This window comes from Mizuhopecten yessoensis, unplaced genomic scaffold (genome assembly GCF_002113885.1).
Source record: "Mizuhopecten yessoensis strain PY_sf001 unplaced genomic scaffold, ASM211388v2 scaffold5091, whole genome shotgun sequence".
Classification (NCBI taxonomy): Eukaryota; Metazoa; Mollusca; class Bivalvia; order Pectinida; family Pectinidae; genus Mizuhopecten; species Mizuhopecten yessoensis.
In genome coordinates, this window is record NW_018405875.1 from 78,296 (window position 1) to 96,251 (window position 17,956).

The 17,956-nt window shown below is 35.3% G+C and overlaps 1 protein-coding gene across 5 annotated transcripts in view; it reads left to right on the forward strand.

The window, feature by feature from the left end:
- LOC110450188 (titin-like) overlaps positions 1 to 17,956 on the forward strand; it is a 37,468-nt gene that overhangs the window by 12,249 nt on the left and 7,263 nt on the right. For all 5 annotated transcript variants that reach the window (XM_021497498.1, XM_021497495.1, XM_021497497.1 and 2 more), the window contains 3 exons: positions 11,141 to 13,170; positions 13,767 to 14,198; positions 14,343 to 14,518. In XM_021497498.1, the coding sequence (XP_021353173.1) occupies positions 11,304 to 13,170; positions 13,767 to 14,198; positions 14,343 to 14,518 (2,475 nt within the window). In that variant the 5' untranslated portion in view covers positions 11,141 to 11,303. The remainder of the gene's footprint in view (positions 1 to 11,140; positions 13,171 to 13,766; positions 14,199 to 14,342; positions 14,519 to 17,956) is intronic.

The window sequence follows — 17,956 nt, forward strand, 5'->3', positions numbered from 1 at the left end:
TCAAGGCCTGCTAAGCCGAGGCGAAGCCGAAGGCTTATATAACAGGCCGAGGACCAATACCCAAATAACCAATCAATAATGTCTTTATTAATTAGTGCTGTAACAATTAAAGAGAAAGTCATGACAAACGCATAATTACTATAGAAAAGTGTTTGTTTATTTTTAAACATCAAATATGTAAACCTCGTCGGTCTGGAACGTTGTTCAATTCATTAAAACGTATTGGCTATCTGCCTGACACACTGACTGATTGTACTTTCGAATATGAAGTTGTGTATTAAAGCACCCTACAGTCTACTGATTCCTCTCTATCCGACAGAAAATATTAACCATTCTCTCCTATTTCATTCCAGTCATTGTTATTGAGACAATTTGAACTAATTCTTCTACAAACTGTTCGTCTGTTCCCCGTTTGTTGGCTATTTTATTTTCGGTATCGTACCATTAAACCGACTGTTTCAAACGCGACCTGAACATTTCTGAATGTCAGGACGCGTTCGTTTCGCGCTAAATCTTGCATTAGCCGTGATGTCACTGTATTGACCGACTTAAGGGTTTGTATTTCACAGGGCCGATGTTTCTGTATTGCGTCAATATCAAGCTAGCTAGTTGATAAAATTTCATTAACGAAGGATAACCTGTCAACTGCAGTAAAGTTATAATATTTGTAATCCCGTATTGAAGCAGCCCCTTTAATAATATTTGAACGCATTGTCAAAGAATTAATGTTGTTTCAACGATATTTATAATTCAGTTCTATTCTCTCTGAATTTGCACTTCATTTTTATTTTATTATATATATTATCCATATGCGGTGATATTCACCCGAACCCGGGTCCACCCAACTCCCACATACACCTAGATTTTATTTCTATTTGTCATATCAATATTTGTTCGTTAAGGAAGAATACTCATATTATTGATGCTGAGTTCTCCGAATACGATATACTGTGCGTCTCTGAAACTCATCTTGATAATTCAATTCCAGAGATTCAGAGATTTTTATTATCACTCAGGCACACTATTGTGCGCAACAAGAGGTCATCATAAAGTACAATATAACAATGATATGGTTGACCGTAAAGCACTCATCTTACTATGCTACGTACAATAGTATAGTGGAAACCATTACACTCCTCATACAATGATAAACACAATATTACACTGTACTATCCTGATAGTGCTGTATCTTTGGAAAACTTTGGTAATATTTTTAGAAAGGATAGAGGTTATAATGGTGGCGGAGTTCTGATTTATACTAAACATAATAGTAATATTAAACGTAGACCTGACCTTGAGACAGATGATCTTGAATTAATATGGACTGAAGTAACTACCAATAATAAACCTATTCTTCGTGACTGTATATATAGACCTCCTAACGCTCTCGTTGGCTACTGGGACAGGCTCGATATTTACCTAAATAATAGTATTGATCTGCAAAGGGAAGTGGTCCTGGTAGGGGATGTAATCAAGACATGTTACATCTAAATCCAAACTCACATCTACATAGAATTTTGTTGAAATATGGGTTAGAAAACACTGTTACTGAACCTACCAGGATTAATTCCTAGACCTCAACATCACTTGACACTATATTAACAAACAACGTTAACTTTCTCAAAATACAATAGTACATTCCTCTTGTAGTGATCACTGTCCAGTTAGCGCTGATCTGAAATTTAAAACTTTAAAGAAACATGCATATAAAAAGACTTTATTACACTTTAATAACACTGACTTTGACGGGGCAAATGAGTATCTTAAGTCCATTGACTGGGATCTGTTATTACAGGGTGATATTGAAAATATGAACTCTCTTTTAACTGATAAAATCCTAACTGCTATCGACCTATTCGTGCCACATAAAACAGTAACTATAGGACCTAACGATAAAATTTGGATGACTAATGGTATCAGACTCAAAATTAGACAAAGAAATCGCCAGCATTCCAAAGCTAAGCTACATAATACTCCAGCTTCTTGGGCAAAATTTAGATCTATTAGTAATGAAGTTATATCCTTAGTCCGGGAAGCTAAAGAAAAATATTTATCTAATCTTCTTTAATTGATAAAACCATACCCCCGGAAAATGGTGGCGTATTGCAAAATCGGTTATGAATCTCAAAAACAAAAACGAAAATGACTCTCCATTGATTATCAACGGCGAACTGAAAATCCACCCCATAGATAAAGCGGAATCTTTTAACGATTATTTCGGTTCGATTTCCGTAACTGAAAAGAATGCTGTCGATTGACCTCCTGACTGCCCCCGACCCCGACATAACTTTTCAACAATAGACTTAATCGAACAGGACTTTTTTGATCAGCTCGATCTACTCAATGCTAATAAACCTTCAGGTCCTGAAAGTATCCCTCCAAAATTCATAAAAGGGGTTTTCCAATCTCTTGTGAAACCACTCTATCTCTTATTCAACAAATCTATTTCTACCGGAAAGCTACCAAATAGATGGAAAAATGCTTATGTTACCCCAATTTATAAGGGCAAGGGAGATACAAGTGATCCATCCAACTATAGACCAATATCTGTTACCCCTATATTTAGCAAGCTATTTGAAAAAAAATGTTTTTAAGTATATGTTCAATTACCTCTCAAGATATAACATTATTTCTAAGAATCAGTCAGGCTTTTTACCTAAGGATTCCACAGTGTATCAACTATTAATTATATACGATGATATTGTAAAACAGTTAGGCAAAGGCAAAGAGGCCAGAATGATTTTCTGTGATATTAGCAAAGCCTTTGACAGAGTTTTGCATGACGGTCTAATTTATAAACTGAAAAAATATGGTATATGTAATAATATGTTAGAATGTTCACATCATACCTTCATGATAGGCAAAAGAGAGTGGTCATAGATGGGTATAAGTCAAATTGGAAAACATTACAGGCAGGGGTACCCCAAGGTTCAGTCCTTGGTCCTATTTTGTTTTTACTATATATTAATGATATTGGTGATGAATTGGCCTCAAACGTCAAACGATTTGCTGATGATACCTCCTTATATGGTCTCATTGAGGGAGACAGGCAAGAATGTGCTAATATATTAAATGATGATCTAAGGAATATTTCTTGGGAATTAACTTTAATCCAGATAAAACTATGGCCCTGCTCTTCTCGAGGCGGGTTGACTCTGAGACACTGCATCCTAACCTATATTTTGATGAATCATCAATTATTAATGTTTCTAATCATAAACACCTAGGTTTGTTTTTCAACAGCAAGGCTAATTGGTCTAACCACATAAACTATATATACGAAAAAACTTATGAAAAATTAATATACTTAGAATGTTGAAATACAAAATTGGTACAAGTCATGCTATCTTATATAGAAAATATGGTTTTATAACACTTAATAAAAGAAGACATTTGCATCAAAATATTACATTTTATAAAATATATAATAGGAAATGTCCCCTCATGTCTATGATATAATTCAACCGTACATTAATAATAATGCTGACAATTATCATCTTCGCCACAATATAATTTTTGATGTTCCTATACCAAGAACTCATTCTACATAATGCCAGTTTTTTTCCCGAAACTGATGTCTGAACGGAATAATCCAACTTGCCTGTATCCCACAATGACATCCATTGAAGCTATAAAAAAAACCTTTTTACACTCAGATGAAATGGATTCTCAACCCCAATGTACCGATATTTTTAAATACAATGATGATCGAAAATTTAATATTACCTTTGTCAACTTAGAAACTGTGCCAGTAACCGGAATTCAGATCTATTTGAATCTCACCTAATTGATACCCCTGCCTGCTTATGTAGTTCTCTTGTTGATGATTGTGATCACTTCTTCTTACATTGTACTCTGTATGCAAATCAAAGGCAAATTCTCCTGAACTCCATTTCTGCTTTTAATGACATTATTCCATTAAATACTCTTTTCTTTATGGATGTCGAAGATTCAATATCAATATGAATTTAAGTATCTTGGAGATGGTTCAGAGATTCGTTAAAGATACAAGACGCTTTTACTAGATTACACTTACTTGTTTATCTTTTTTCACATGACTCTGCTGTATGGAATGATACCAGTACACTATTGTACTATGTGTTGTCGACCAGCAAAAATTTAATTGCCATTTTTTTTATAAAATCTAGTTTTTGTACAACAATTATCAAAAAAATAAAATAATGAAATGCAAATATCAATATTCATGTACATAATAGACATGTTTTATCATTACTTCAATTCAATATGATGTGTGTAAACAGTTTATAACTGTAAGGAGAGGGCGCTCATATGCTTTGCCTGTTGCCTAATTCCTTTGTATCTAAGATCAATATTCTGAAATGAAATATTTATAATTCCACAAAATGAGGTGACGTTGTAGAGGAAATTAACACCCCCTTTTTCGCATTTAGTATTTCCCTTTCAGCGATTAAAAAACCGAAGGTGTTATACAGTAATGTAATCAGTAATATCCAGAAACAAAAGTTGATTTAAATTAGTTCGAAGAACTATAAAGAAATATGGGAAAACCAAGAACTGTATGGTTCTACTAGGGCCAGTATCACTTGAAAATAAAGTTGACACAGCAAGCCAATTTGGATAATGACATCATAAGTCATGGACGTTAAACAATGGTAAAGAGTTACATTAACTCACAAAATGAAAATCTTTATTTTTTCAGAAATAATTGTTTTTCATTATTCACAATTGTTTTATTTTAACACAAACTTTATTTGGGGATAATACATAGAGTATCTTACATGAATGTCCGTGTCATATTAAATTAGTAAACGAGTTAAATAGTTTGCTATGACACGAGCATGTAGGCGAAAGAAATAAAAAATTATTGAACTAGTTTCATAAACTCAACATGATCTGGACACGAATGAAGGATCGTATTCATCACATAACATTCATAGTTACTTAAAATACAATTATGTGTTATCAGCTAACTCTCTATATGTCAAAACCAAACTACTTCGATCTTAGTATATTTAGTTCCACTCAGTGCAAATAAATCAATAGTAATGACAAATAAACAATTCAAATTCATTTGATAGCAAAACATCAAAATTTATCGGAAAAGATGCAGTAAATAAAGTACACACTGGGGTTGGACTATGTTTTCACGGTTTTGACCAATTGGAGCATCTGTAGGTTTTATTTAACGTGTGTTTGATTATATTTATGACATAGCCGAACAACATGGTGACATACATCGATTATATGATAAAACAGCTTTAGTGAAACTGTACATTCCATATATGACTTATCGTGTCTTGTTTATAAAATAGTTGTATTGAATTCTGCTACTTGTCTTTCGTTTTTCTTTCGTTTAGTCTATGTATACTGACGAATGCATATTATCAATTCTTTTAGTCATTCATTGCAACTAAAGTTGTTCATTATAATAAAAAAAGAAATAATTTAACTTAATTTGGTATAAGAGCTTGCAGAAAGAAATTGTATCAAGTTTCGTACTACATGGTTTTAAGAAACTTTTGTGGTAACCATAGCTTTGAGTAGATTCACTTCTGTTTCCTATGTAAAGGAAATATTGAAGAAACAAAAATTTGCCTTCTTCATCCGATGCAGCAATATGAATAATCGTCTTTTTACTTAATCATCAACTCTACGTTTTGGTACACCAAGTTGATTCAATGTAAGAACATGTGACTGTGCTTGCTTGTCAGGCCATTGTACAAATGTTTTGCAAGCCAACCTTACAATGACTACACAAAGAGGGGTTGATTAAGTATTTCTGATATCTTTAAAATGTAATTCAGTAATTTTTACATTTCAAAAATGATGACTTAAATTGAAATAGAAGACATAAGGATATCATGGAAAAGGAGGAGTTAAAAAACTACCGCCCAGTTTCAAATCTGCCTTTTCTGTCTAAGATCTTGGAGAAGGTTGTGTCCCGGCGTTTAGAGGTTCATCTCCATGCAAACAGTCTCCATGACAACATGCAATCGGCCTACCGCATGGGACACTCTACTGAGACGGCCCTCCTACGTGAACATAGTGATATAGCTTCTGCATTTCATAACAAGTGCAGAGCGGTGCTTTTCATTCTGGACTTGTCAGCTACATTTCACGTCATCGACCATGGCATACTTTATAAACGTCTGGAATACTCGTATGGAGTGACTGATACCGCACTATGCTGGATACAGTCATACCTGAGTGAACGACGACAGTGTGTTGCCATCGGATCTGCCACCTCACATGACAAAGTACTAGATTTCGGGGTTCCTCAAGGGTCGGTGTTAGGACCACGAAAATATTGTATGTACGCCAAACCGATTAGAGAGATTTGTCGTCGCCATAGCCTTCGCTATCATTGCTATGCCGATGACACACACATTTACATGGTCATATAACCACGGGACAGTTGGAATACAGTCTCAGAAAGTCTGGAAGCTTGTCTGACAGATATAAGTATCTGGATGAACGCCAACATGCTTAAACTTAATCAGGAAAAGACGGAACTAATCGTCTTTCCCTCAAAGTGTCAGCAAAATATGGCTCTCCAGCTCAAGGTTGGTGCCAGAATTATTGAGACTGTTCCAGCTGTTAAAAACCTAGGGGTATACTTTGACAGTTCTCTGAACATGGAGAAACAAGTGAACGCTATTGCCAAATCCTGTTACTACCAGATCAGGAACATCGGCTGTATTCGGCAGTTTCTAACTGCAGATGCATGCAAGATTTTGGTGCATTCACTTGTTACCTCTCGGTTGGATTATGGTAACGCCCTGCTCTGTGGTATATCTGACAAACTAACTAGTCGTCTGCAGAGGGTCCAGAACACTGCAGCACGGCTAGTTACTCGTACTCGAAAGAGAGAGCACATCACACCTGCGCTTTATTCGTTGCACTGGTTACCTGTACGATACATGTCGCAGTACAAATTCTGGTATACACATACAAGGCACTGAATGGAACAGCTCCTCAGTACCTACAGGAGCTTGTTACCCTGTATCAGCCGTCAAGATCACTGCGGTCGGAGTCAGAATCTTTGTTGTGTGTCCCAAAATCTCGTACTATGACCTACGGAAACAGATGCTTTGGGAGTGTTTAGGCTACGTTGTGGGATAGCTTACCATCTGTTATTAGGAAATCAAATACCCTGGCCAAGTTCAAGAGGGACATAAAAACTCACCTTTTCACGTCTGCATTTTATAATCTTTTCAAAGACGTCATGTAAATACCACCCTTTTATTTTTTCAATTATGTGCACATTGCTTGTTAAATGTATGAAAGTGATTGCAAGCCTTTGTTGTTTGTTTTCACAATTATAACCGATTACTATTATCCATATGTTGTAAAGCGCCTTAGAGTAATTTTACAAATAATATAGGGTGCTATATAAATGTTGTATATTATTATTATCATAGCAATTACACTTATATTTCATTAAATTAAGATTGTATGTCCATTATCGTATCACTCGGTCTCCCGGTTTTCCCTTTTTGTTCCGCCATTACACTGGCACTGAGAACTATTGAGCGAGCGTTCGCGATGCTTGGTGATATTTAGGAATATGCATGAAAGACTCTCTGGACAGCAACACGTTGGTGTCATTTCACTCTCATACATAATGCGAATTTGTTATAATCAGCAAATATATTGTTTGTTCATTCAGCGTTCTACTTAATTTATGACACTGAAGTTCTGTTGTTTTTAAGGCATTTATAATTCACAATATGAAGTCAGCATGTGATTGTAAAATATTGCCCAGAATACCACTAAGCCAGTAAAACAATTGGCAGCTAGGAAAACTGTGTACTATGTTACATATACATATGTTACATGTTTAAAATTATTGTGTTAAAACCCATTGTTTAACGTTTTTCTTTTGTAATGATTTCATATGTGTAGAATACGATAGAACGTGATGTCTTAGTTTATGACATATGTAAGATCGTCACATCATCACAAAGAACCACCTTGCGTGCTCCCTTAATGACTTAATATGCTTTATATTTATTAACTTACAGATAATGGTAACATTGATAAACAAAGATTCAATACAGTTTCATAAAACAGTAGCATAACTTGTCAAACTAATAAATAGTACTTTGTGCTACTTGGTTATTCTTAACCATCCCTTTCACCTAAATTTGAAGGCATCATCAAAGAACATAGTGTTTATTATCAAATCTAAAGTTATTTTTGTAAGATGCTGCGGTTTATATCATGTCTAAATGTTGAAGCTTGTTGTTTCAATGACATTTAAATTCGACAAAATGAAGAGACGTATTTGTGGAAACCAACGCTCTCCCTCTCAATTTGAATTTCATAATCAGAGATAAAAAGTATCAGAAGGTGTTCTACAATGACGTATTTTTTTAAAATTGAGAAAACGAAAGTGAATTAAATATATTATTATAAGTTACCTATAATGGGGTAACTACTTTTTAGGGAAACACACCGTTTAATTCATTATCAAACCTTAATGGAAGCCACCAGACTACGCAGGCGAACAATTCTAAAGTATTTGAGTATTTAAAGTATCCATATCAGGACTGAACACTAGTTACACTATGTAATATTTTAATAGGGTTTTCTACAATACAGAGCTATTCACAAGTACTGAATAGAACTAAATGGTCGTCACAGCGTAAAATGAAACCAGGTTATTCTATGTGGTTAAGTAAATACAATGGTGCACCAACTAAATAAAATGGCTTTAACTAATAATATATATTTAAATCATGCAAATCAGCTACAAGCTGCATCTTTCGCCAAGTCAGTAATGTAACATTTCACTTACCGAAATATGATATAGTAATACATGAGTGTGCAATGATGTGATTGTCCGCCTATCTGATTGTCCTTCACCATTTATTTTTTACATACAAACCTGTACACGTTCGCTGTTAAACGGTACGGAAGTGCTACGCAAGTGCTACGAAAACGGTACGCTAGTGCTACGCTAATGGTACGGAAGTGCTACGCAAACGGTACGGAACCGGTACGCAAGTGCTACACAAACGGTACGGAAGTGTTACGCAAATGGTACGGAAGTGCTACGGATGACGCTCACAAATGGTGATTCGTTTGTGGCGACAAGAACGGGTTTACATAAAAATCGGAAACATATAAAATATCTAAAACGAAACGAATATACCCATAATGCATAGGAAGAAACGTCAGTAAACTGTAGGCTGCAAGGAGGCACATACGAATGTTTTAAATTTTGCCATTTCGTTTGGATGATGGATGAGTGTGAAACAAACAGAAATGTCTCGTGATTTATAAAGATAAAAGTCGATCAAATATTGGTACATGTAATATATCCATCACAAAGACCTGACGTACGCTAACAGATCAACGCGACACACTGATAATAATACGTTATGGTCAGAAGTATTTCCATCTGCTTACTGAAAGTAAACTGGTTTCGTTTCTTAAGGAGAAGCGTAATAATTAATAAGCCTAATAATAAAAAAACTGAAATAATTTCAGACTCCTGTGTTAAGGATCGAGTACCTATATTTCCATTTTATATTTCGTCTTTAATACTTCTATACACTTTAAGATTTTTCGTAGGATTTGGAGACCGATAACGTGCTTGATTATTAGTACATGCAAATACATGCATCCCAGATTTGAAATGTATACATGTTATACCATGTCTATTCATTAAATTTATTTCATTCACATGTAAAAAATATTTTTTTGTTATACATCTTTTATTTTATTATGAAAATGTAGTTGATTCTTGTTTTAGTCTACATTGTATATTGTTACGGAAGTCATTATATATGATTGAGTGCGCGAACTTTATACAGTATCTGTCAGCGGGTGGTCATGATTCCCTAACAACCTTTATAACGGCCAATAAAGTTGTTTATACCTTTAACAAGGGACAGGTCATTACCACGTGGCCAGCTGTATGCCTGTTATTTAAATAACCCCTTTGCTGCTGGTGTTGAGAACACACAGTAGACCCATGGGAGGAGGGCTGTTACGTCAATGTATGTGTAATCCGACATGTTTGTGGTGTTTTTCTTCTGACTATTATGATAGTTGGAATAATTTTCAGGTAATGCGGTTTATAATGATTTTTTTATCAACAGTTCGTTTCGACAAATATATATTCTGTAAAATTTTCGATCGAAAGTTTCACAAACGCTTTTTAAATGGAAATATCTAGACGCAAGTGCTACGGAAACGATACGGAAGTGCTACGGAAACGCTACGCAAGTATTACGGAAATGCGACGGTAATGGTACGGAATTACTACTGAAATGCTACGGAAACGGTACGCTGAAAGTGGAACAGCGAACGTGTACGGGTCTGTACTTAACAATATGATTACACTTAAGATGGGGTTTGTTTTCAAATTATTACCAAGAACATGTTAAGGATAGTACAGCTTACGATATGATGAACAAATAGATTTACATTTCTAAAATGCCAATGAGGATCTTGGACCAAACTGAGGATAAAAATCATTGGTTTTAATAATCTGTATATTCAAAATATATATCAATTGATGACCCTTAAGGTCTTTTGTTATGATAACAGTACAATTAAATTGTTGATCAGTTTTGTTCTGTTTCATGCTCTACTATACATTATTTACTATCTTAAGACAGGTCGATTTCAGTTTTAGATCCCTGCTATGTCGTCATATAGGAAATGATGCAGTTTTGAACTTGTTCCTTTTATCATTTGGTAATCATATTTTTACTTTAATATGTTGAAACTGAAGGCAGTTAGGTCATCATTAAATAATTTAAATGTAATTCAGTGTCTTTGATCTATTGATTCCCGGCAAGTTAGGTAAAGGAAGGTGTAAGTTGTGTTTCATATTTTGGCTCCAGAGATATTATCGAGGTAAGAGAAAATTTTGCATTATTTTTCATTATATATTTCCGAAGATTGAAATGTCATTATCTCAGAAGTATGTGATATTCCATACAATGTTATGGTGAGTTTGAAACAGTTAAAATTTAATCACATTGCCGAAGAAGGGACTTGCATAGGTTAAGATTGGTGCAAAATCCTATCTCAATAAGATACATATGTATATTCGAATTGGAACCCTTAGGAACAGAAATGATTTAAAGTAGATAAATAATGGATAAAGAATATATCGTCATTTTTTCCCGTTATATTCCAGGAAAACCAAATCAATAGTTTGCCTGTTGATAAGACATCAAGTTGTCCTCACGCACCAAATATGTTCATTTCACTAAACTAACAAAAACAAATTCTTCACATGCGGGCGATGGATAAGAACATTAATGTGACATGATATTCATCTCACATAGTGATTGTTTACCATGAACATGGAAAGGGAAGCCAGAGAAGATACAGACTGCTATCATCCCAAATTTGAATTTGATGCAGCTCCTAAAGAGGTGTCACTGAATGAAACAGCAGAATCTGATCGGGGCAGTTTACAAAGCATATCATCCGATAATACCGAAAGTCCTGGAAATGCCGAAAGCACGTCAATACAACCACCATTTGAAGAAATTGACAAAGATGAGGAAGCTGCTGCAACGAAGCAGTCCGCTACTGCACCGGGAAAACCAAGAACAAGTGAAATTGGATGCAATTTCTTAAAACTGGAATGGGAGAAGCCTTCGGATAGAGACATTTCGTACTATGAAATCAGGTTCAAAATTGTGACTGACACTGATTGGTGTACGCCTGTCTTCTCTGAATTCGACAAACCGTGTTACCAGCTAAGAGGTCTGGTGCCTGATACAGAATACGAATTCAAAGTAAAGGCACACTACGAAGGCAAAGAAGGTGACTTTAGCCAAAAGAGCGATCCATTCAAGACCAAGCAAGCAGTTGTTGAAATGACATCATCCACTTCAAAATATCTGACACGAAAACCAGGAAAGCCCATTTCATTAGATGCCAAGGAAGACCATATACAGCTCGGGTGGGATAAACCAGAAGAGAAAAATGTAAAATATTACGAAATCAAATACAAATCTTCAGAGGATGAAAACTGGTCAAAATCTGTGTTCACAGAAAATGCCAATACATTTTACCTGGTCAAACGTCTGCTTCCAGAAACTGAGTATAGATTTAAAGTAAAGTCACATCACCAAACATTTGAAGGGGAATTCAGCGACGTAGGCGATGCCATAGAGACAACGGCGGCGGCGGCGGAGAAAGTTAGTGTTTGCCTTACACCAACGTCTTCTAGTCGGCCGGGTAAACCAGCTGCATTGGATGTTGGTCTTGATTACGCGTGTATCGCGTGGGATAAGCCCGACAGATGTGATGTTGCATACTATGAAGTGAAGATGAAAACTACAGGTGATGAATTGTGGTTGAAAATGCCATCTTTCACAGAAAACAACAAGCCGTTTAAGAAAGTTTCAGATCTCGCATATGGAACGGAATACGAGTTTAAAGTTCGTGGTCATTTTCAAAGGGATGAAGATGAAGGTGATTTCAGTGAGAAGAGTGACCCGATCATCACCAATCAACCAAATGTGTTTAAGACCGACCTTCGCAGTGCTTCAAAGAAAGTCTCATTACGAAAACCGGGAAAGCCATGCTGTTTAAATTGTGGTTGTGACTTCATCGATTTAGGTTGGGAAAGACCTGCCGAAAAAAGCGTTACATATTATGAGCTTAAATCAAAAACTGCACACACGAAAGCATGGGTCAAGATGCCTGTAGTTACTGATGATGCTAAAACGTTTTGTCGAATGGGAGGACTTTCACCTTCAACACAATACGTGTTCAAGGTTCGAGCATATTTTCTCGAGGAAGAAGGGGAATTTAGTGATGAGAGTGATATTATCACAACTTCAAACATGCTGGAACACATAGAAGCAGAAGATTGTTCCATGTCAGTTGTGAAATTTCAAGAAAGAGTTCGCCCTACGAAGGAGGTCCCTTTAGGAAGACCGTTGACAGAGCTGACACGACATAGCAAACTCAAGCATGCTGATGATGATTACCTACTCCCTAGTCAATTTCCTATGACTTATCCTGGAAATATACAAATGGAACAGGAACACTTTGGGATTATTGAACCCCGTTCGCAAAACAGCACTCAACTCAGGCCCATTCGGGACGATGATTACCTGCTTCATAGTGTATATCATGGGGCGTTACATACCCCTGACGGATCGACAACAAGCTTGGCTGCACGTAGCATCAATCAGAATCGAGCTGGTGAGTTGCAGGTGTACTTGTCACTTTTCGTTTTAGTGTGTGTTAACATCCTTTCTCCCACGGCCACTATATGTTTCCTTACTCCCAAATCATTAGATAAACCTGTTCGAAGTTGTTAAACAGGTTTGTGGGTAACACTTTGAACTTTAATTGACTTGACTACTTTATAATTATGACGCCAAAGTAATAATGCTTTGCAACGTCATTTTCCATTGTAGAGTCATTGTTCATGGCAATTTTCCCCCTCGGAAACAAAAACGATCTATTCCCAGCAGAAACATATGATTTTCTAGATATAATATATTCTATATCCATTGTCAATAGATCTAACTAAAAGTATAGTATAATAACTAAAACCAGTATTTATTCCAGACAGAAAACTGCCCTTTCACTATGTTGATAAATTATTACATTAAAAGTAAAAGAAACAAATTAAGATCATATGTATATTGCCTGGCAACCGACAACAAAAGAATTGGAGAAGGGGGACAATATCACTGCCATCGATTTTTTTTTTAATTCATTTTTGTGATGATGCAGTTTTGCGATTTGTTGTTAGGACTTACTCTAAACTTTGTTTCTTTATCCACTTGCAGGCTCAAAACATGCACACGCAAGACAACCAAGTAAACCAACACGGTTGGATGTGGGCAGTGATTTTATTTTGCTGGGATGGGCCATTCAAGAATCTGAGGGTGTCCTGTACTATGAAATTAAGAACAGACTCACACGAGATGTGTTATGGGTTAGGGATTCGGTCACAACAAACGACAGTGTGCCCCAGATTTTAGTCCGCGGCCTTCTACAAGATACAGGATATACGTTCAAGGTCAGAGCACATTACAGGGACGGAGAGGGTGAATTCAGTGAACCAAGTGACTCTATATATACAAGGCAATCACTGGCTTTGTCCGTTCGGAACGTTTGCATTAAACTTCAGGATGGGGAACCAGCATTCTACAAGATGCCGTTGTCAGAAAATAAGGCTGCCAGAAATTCGGCATACAAAACGAGGAAGTGTGAATTTGGTAAGACACGTTGACATAATACAGACAATTGAAATCGATACCAGCTGCATCTGGATCAATGTTATATTATTGAAAACGTACTTTGCTGACATTACGAAAAACTTAATGATGTTTTTATATAGTTTTTTATTTAATCGCTTGTAGGATCATCAGATCTTGTCAGCGAGAAAACGATAATGATGATCGGAGCTACTGGGTCTGGCAAAAGCACACTTATTGACGGCATGGTGAACCACCTGATGGGGGTCAAGTGGGAGGACGACTTTAGGTTCAAAATAATCGATCTTATGACTGAAGAGGAAGCCAGAAAAGGACTTGAAGTGAGTAAAATCAGTTGTTATATTGATATTCGTTTCCGCTAAAAAAAAGTTAAGACACCATTATTTGTTTGTCTAATTAATATAATGATTATAATTCGTTCTTCTGGTTCTGCTGTCCTGTCAGAGATTACTTGGCAAAGCGTAATAAAATATCACAGTGTAATGATTAGCATGTGTAGATGTACCACAGACATATTTGCGAATGGATATCAAACATACCTTGCGACCTCTGATTGGCTGATTTATACCGAAATCTTACGTTTGACATTTGTTTTACTTTGGGTCTTGTTATGAAAGTTGATCAAGGAGCTTTCGTACGCAAAGCTCTTTTGCTGAGCAAAAAAAATCACAAGTCTTCAACACTTTATCCGCTATTGACGTGCCCCTGACTAGCTGAGGCAATTCTTAACTTGTCTGAACATTTTAGAAATTAGTTGAGTAGCAATATTGCGCGATGCCTTATTTTTTTACTGCAGGGTTTAATGGAGGAACATTAACAAAAGTTCATGTGACTGTATTTGGACAAGGTTACTGTTGTTTCTATAATCATTAAAAAGCCGGAACAAAATACAAACCTGAGTATTTTGGGCATTTTTGCTTTGTGACGTTTGTAAATCGAAAGCTCTTTAATATCTGTGTTTTGTCCTCTTGAAATTCCTCGTCTGGAAGTAAAAATGACGAAAGGCTAGAAAGTGCCATTCTAATTTGCTTACAAACAATTGTATCGTTAAGTGCCATTTATTTAAGTTTAACGGACACTTCGCGGTGATAGGCCTAAAAAAAGACTATGTGAAAAAGCGCAAATATAAACCAAAAATGTAGTGGCGTTGAAACAATTTGTTTTCAAACCCTCAAGCAGCGTGAAGCTTTTCCACTTCCGGTGTTTTCCCATGCGCAAAAGCCTTCTGAGAAATTGAGGCTGCATAGTTTCCATAAAAAACGAGTTGTGTCTTCGTATCAGACCCGAAAAATGATAACTTTAACGTTTTGTAAGTATCCTTATTTGTAAAAATGTTGGAAGGTTTAAATTATAATTTATGTGAATGATAAACGATTCCTCTTCCTTCAGAAGATAACGTCGTTATAATTATTTGTTTGACATTTTTGAAAGTAGGGTTAACTTAAAATAGACTGATGTTTCCTTTGTGACACATCTCCTAACATGCATCCCAACAAAAAGGTGTTTAACTTATATAGCACATACGATTTCCACAAATGAGATGCAATTCCTTTCACGTTGGTAATTCTAATTCATGACAATTCTTTTTAACATCCATTCTCATATATCCCAAAGGTCCATATGTGTCACCAAAGTTCAAATAAGTCATCAACATCTATTAGTATGATATATTTTCTGTTGCACATGTACAGTTGTAGAACAGTTTGATATGGAGGTCAACAAAAAAGCCGAAACATTAGATATTCATCATTATGGATAAATATGTTACACGTATAACATTTTAACAAAGGTCCATATTTAAGAAAACAAAGGTATCGGATGTTGTTACTAGGCTCACCCCCGCAAATGTAACAATATGGCGAATTAGCAATGAATTTGTTTAGACAAAATGTAACCTCCGCTAGAAGTAAACAGGTAACCGTGAACCAATGTTGTTATGGTTGTGTGTCATTTATGATAGAATACATTGTGAAAATCTTCATTCGCAGCATTATGACTAACTGATAGCTGATAGTTACTGATAATTTTCTTCTTTGCGTCAATGAACGATGCGGTTCATTGTCTATAAAATACAGCTTTGTAGCGTGGATCTCCAATTAGGATTTATTTTGGTTACGAAGTTGTTAAGTTTTGTACATACAAGTATATTTTTATCGTGATTTATTGTAAAGTATCCATAACTATTTGCATAAGTCTTCATAAAATTTCGGTGATGAATTTACGAGTGTCCGTTACAGCCATGCTGTTCATACTGTGTCCACCAAACTCTAAACAATAGGTCACATGTCACGATAAAACAATTAGATTACGCGGTCGTCGTTTGTTATAACCATTTAATCAGAAAACAGCAATATCTCTGTACATGATAACGGGGATAAGTAAGCAACTTTTCTTGTCTTCAGTTAACGACAATTGTACCGAGAGAGTCAAGGATGTACTCTTCTGAGGTTTGAATCACATTCAAGCCTCGGTTTGATCTCGTGTAAGGTATTTTTGTAATATTTAACAAATTTTTATCAATTTTAATAGCAAACATGCGTTTGAAAAATGTGTCAAAAAACTAGATGTCTGTTGTTTGTAGAAAATTTTCACACGAATTTTTAAAAATGACCAATTCGGCGGCAATTTTGAAAATGTGTATTTGTTGCGCTTCACGAAAGGACAAAATATCACATTTTTTGACACTAGATTGTCCCTTAAATCGTCATTGTGTCTCCATTTTAAATTGTAGCAAGTTAATTTTTGCTATACGAATTTTATAATGTTCAATATAATGAAATGATATGCAACAAAGTGGAAAATAAATATTTTTGGTAATTTTTTTAAACAGATTTAGTGTAACTGAAACACTTTTGATTGTTGACCCAAAAAAGGTGAACAAATACACAAATCATGATGGGACAAAAAACAAGCACACGAACCCCCTTTTTTATGGCTGTAATTAAAAGAGAAACCTATTTCCTTTTTGATCTGTCAAATATTTAAAAAAAAAAATGTTTAATAGCAGAATTTATTATTCCAAGATTTAAATCTGTAAACAATGGTGAAACTAAATTGTATTTTGTCATTGAAAAATAAAGGGTAGGGGCTACTTAAATTGCTGTTCTGAGTTAAAAGAATACGTTCAAGAAATTTTACTTCATAATTTAAAAGATATACTTTTTGGTCAATTCTGCAATTATTCATACTTATCTAATAATATACTTGAAAGATATTGTTTGAATTTGACCTGCAAATGTTAAAAACCGCAAAACTCACTTAAAATCACATATTATGTCAAATTGGTATCTATGATCGATCATAGCACAAAAAACAAGCATACGGACATATAATTCTTTATGCATTTATGCTATGCCATTAACTCCCTTTTCCAAAATTGCATTTAAGAAAAAAAAAGTTTAATACAGAAATTTCTTGACTTCTCAAAGGTGTGCATTCTTTAATAAAATTAGTCACTTTATTGCACTCTTGTTGCAACAAAAAAATAAGGCTAATACTTATATTGCCGACTATGTTATATTTTATGGTACAATGTAGTACTGCTACCTAATTTACATGAGTTGATGTATATTATATCTGAACACATCCTTTATCGTAATTAATGAGATATGCAAGGAACATTATAGGATCAATCATGATATGATGATAAGAATACGGATTACTACTCGTGATATAAAACGCATCAGAAAAAAGTGAGCTTTTGTCGTGGCGCGTCGTCCGTCGCCTGTCCCTTCGTGATTATTTACTTTACAGTACTT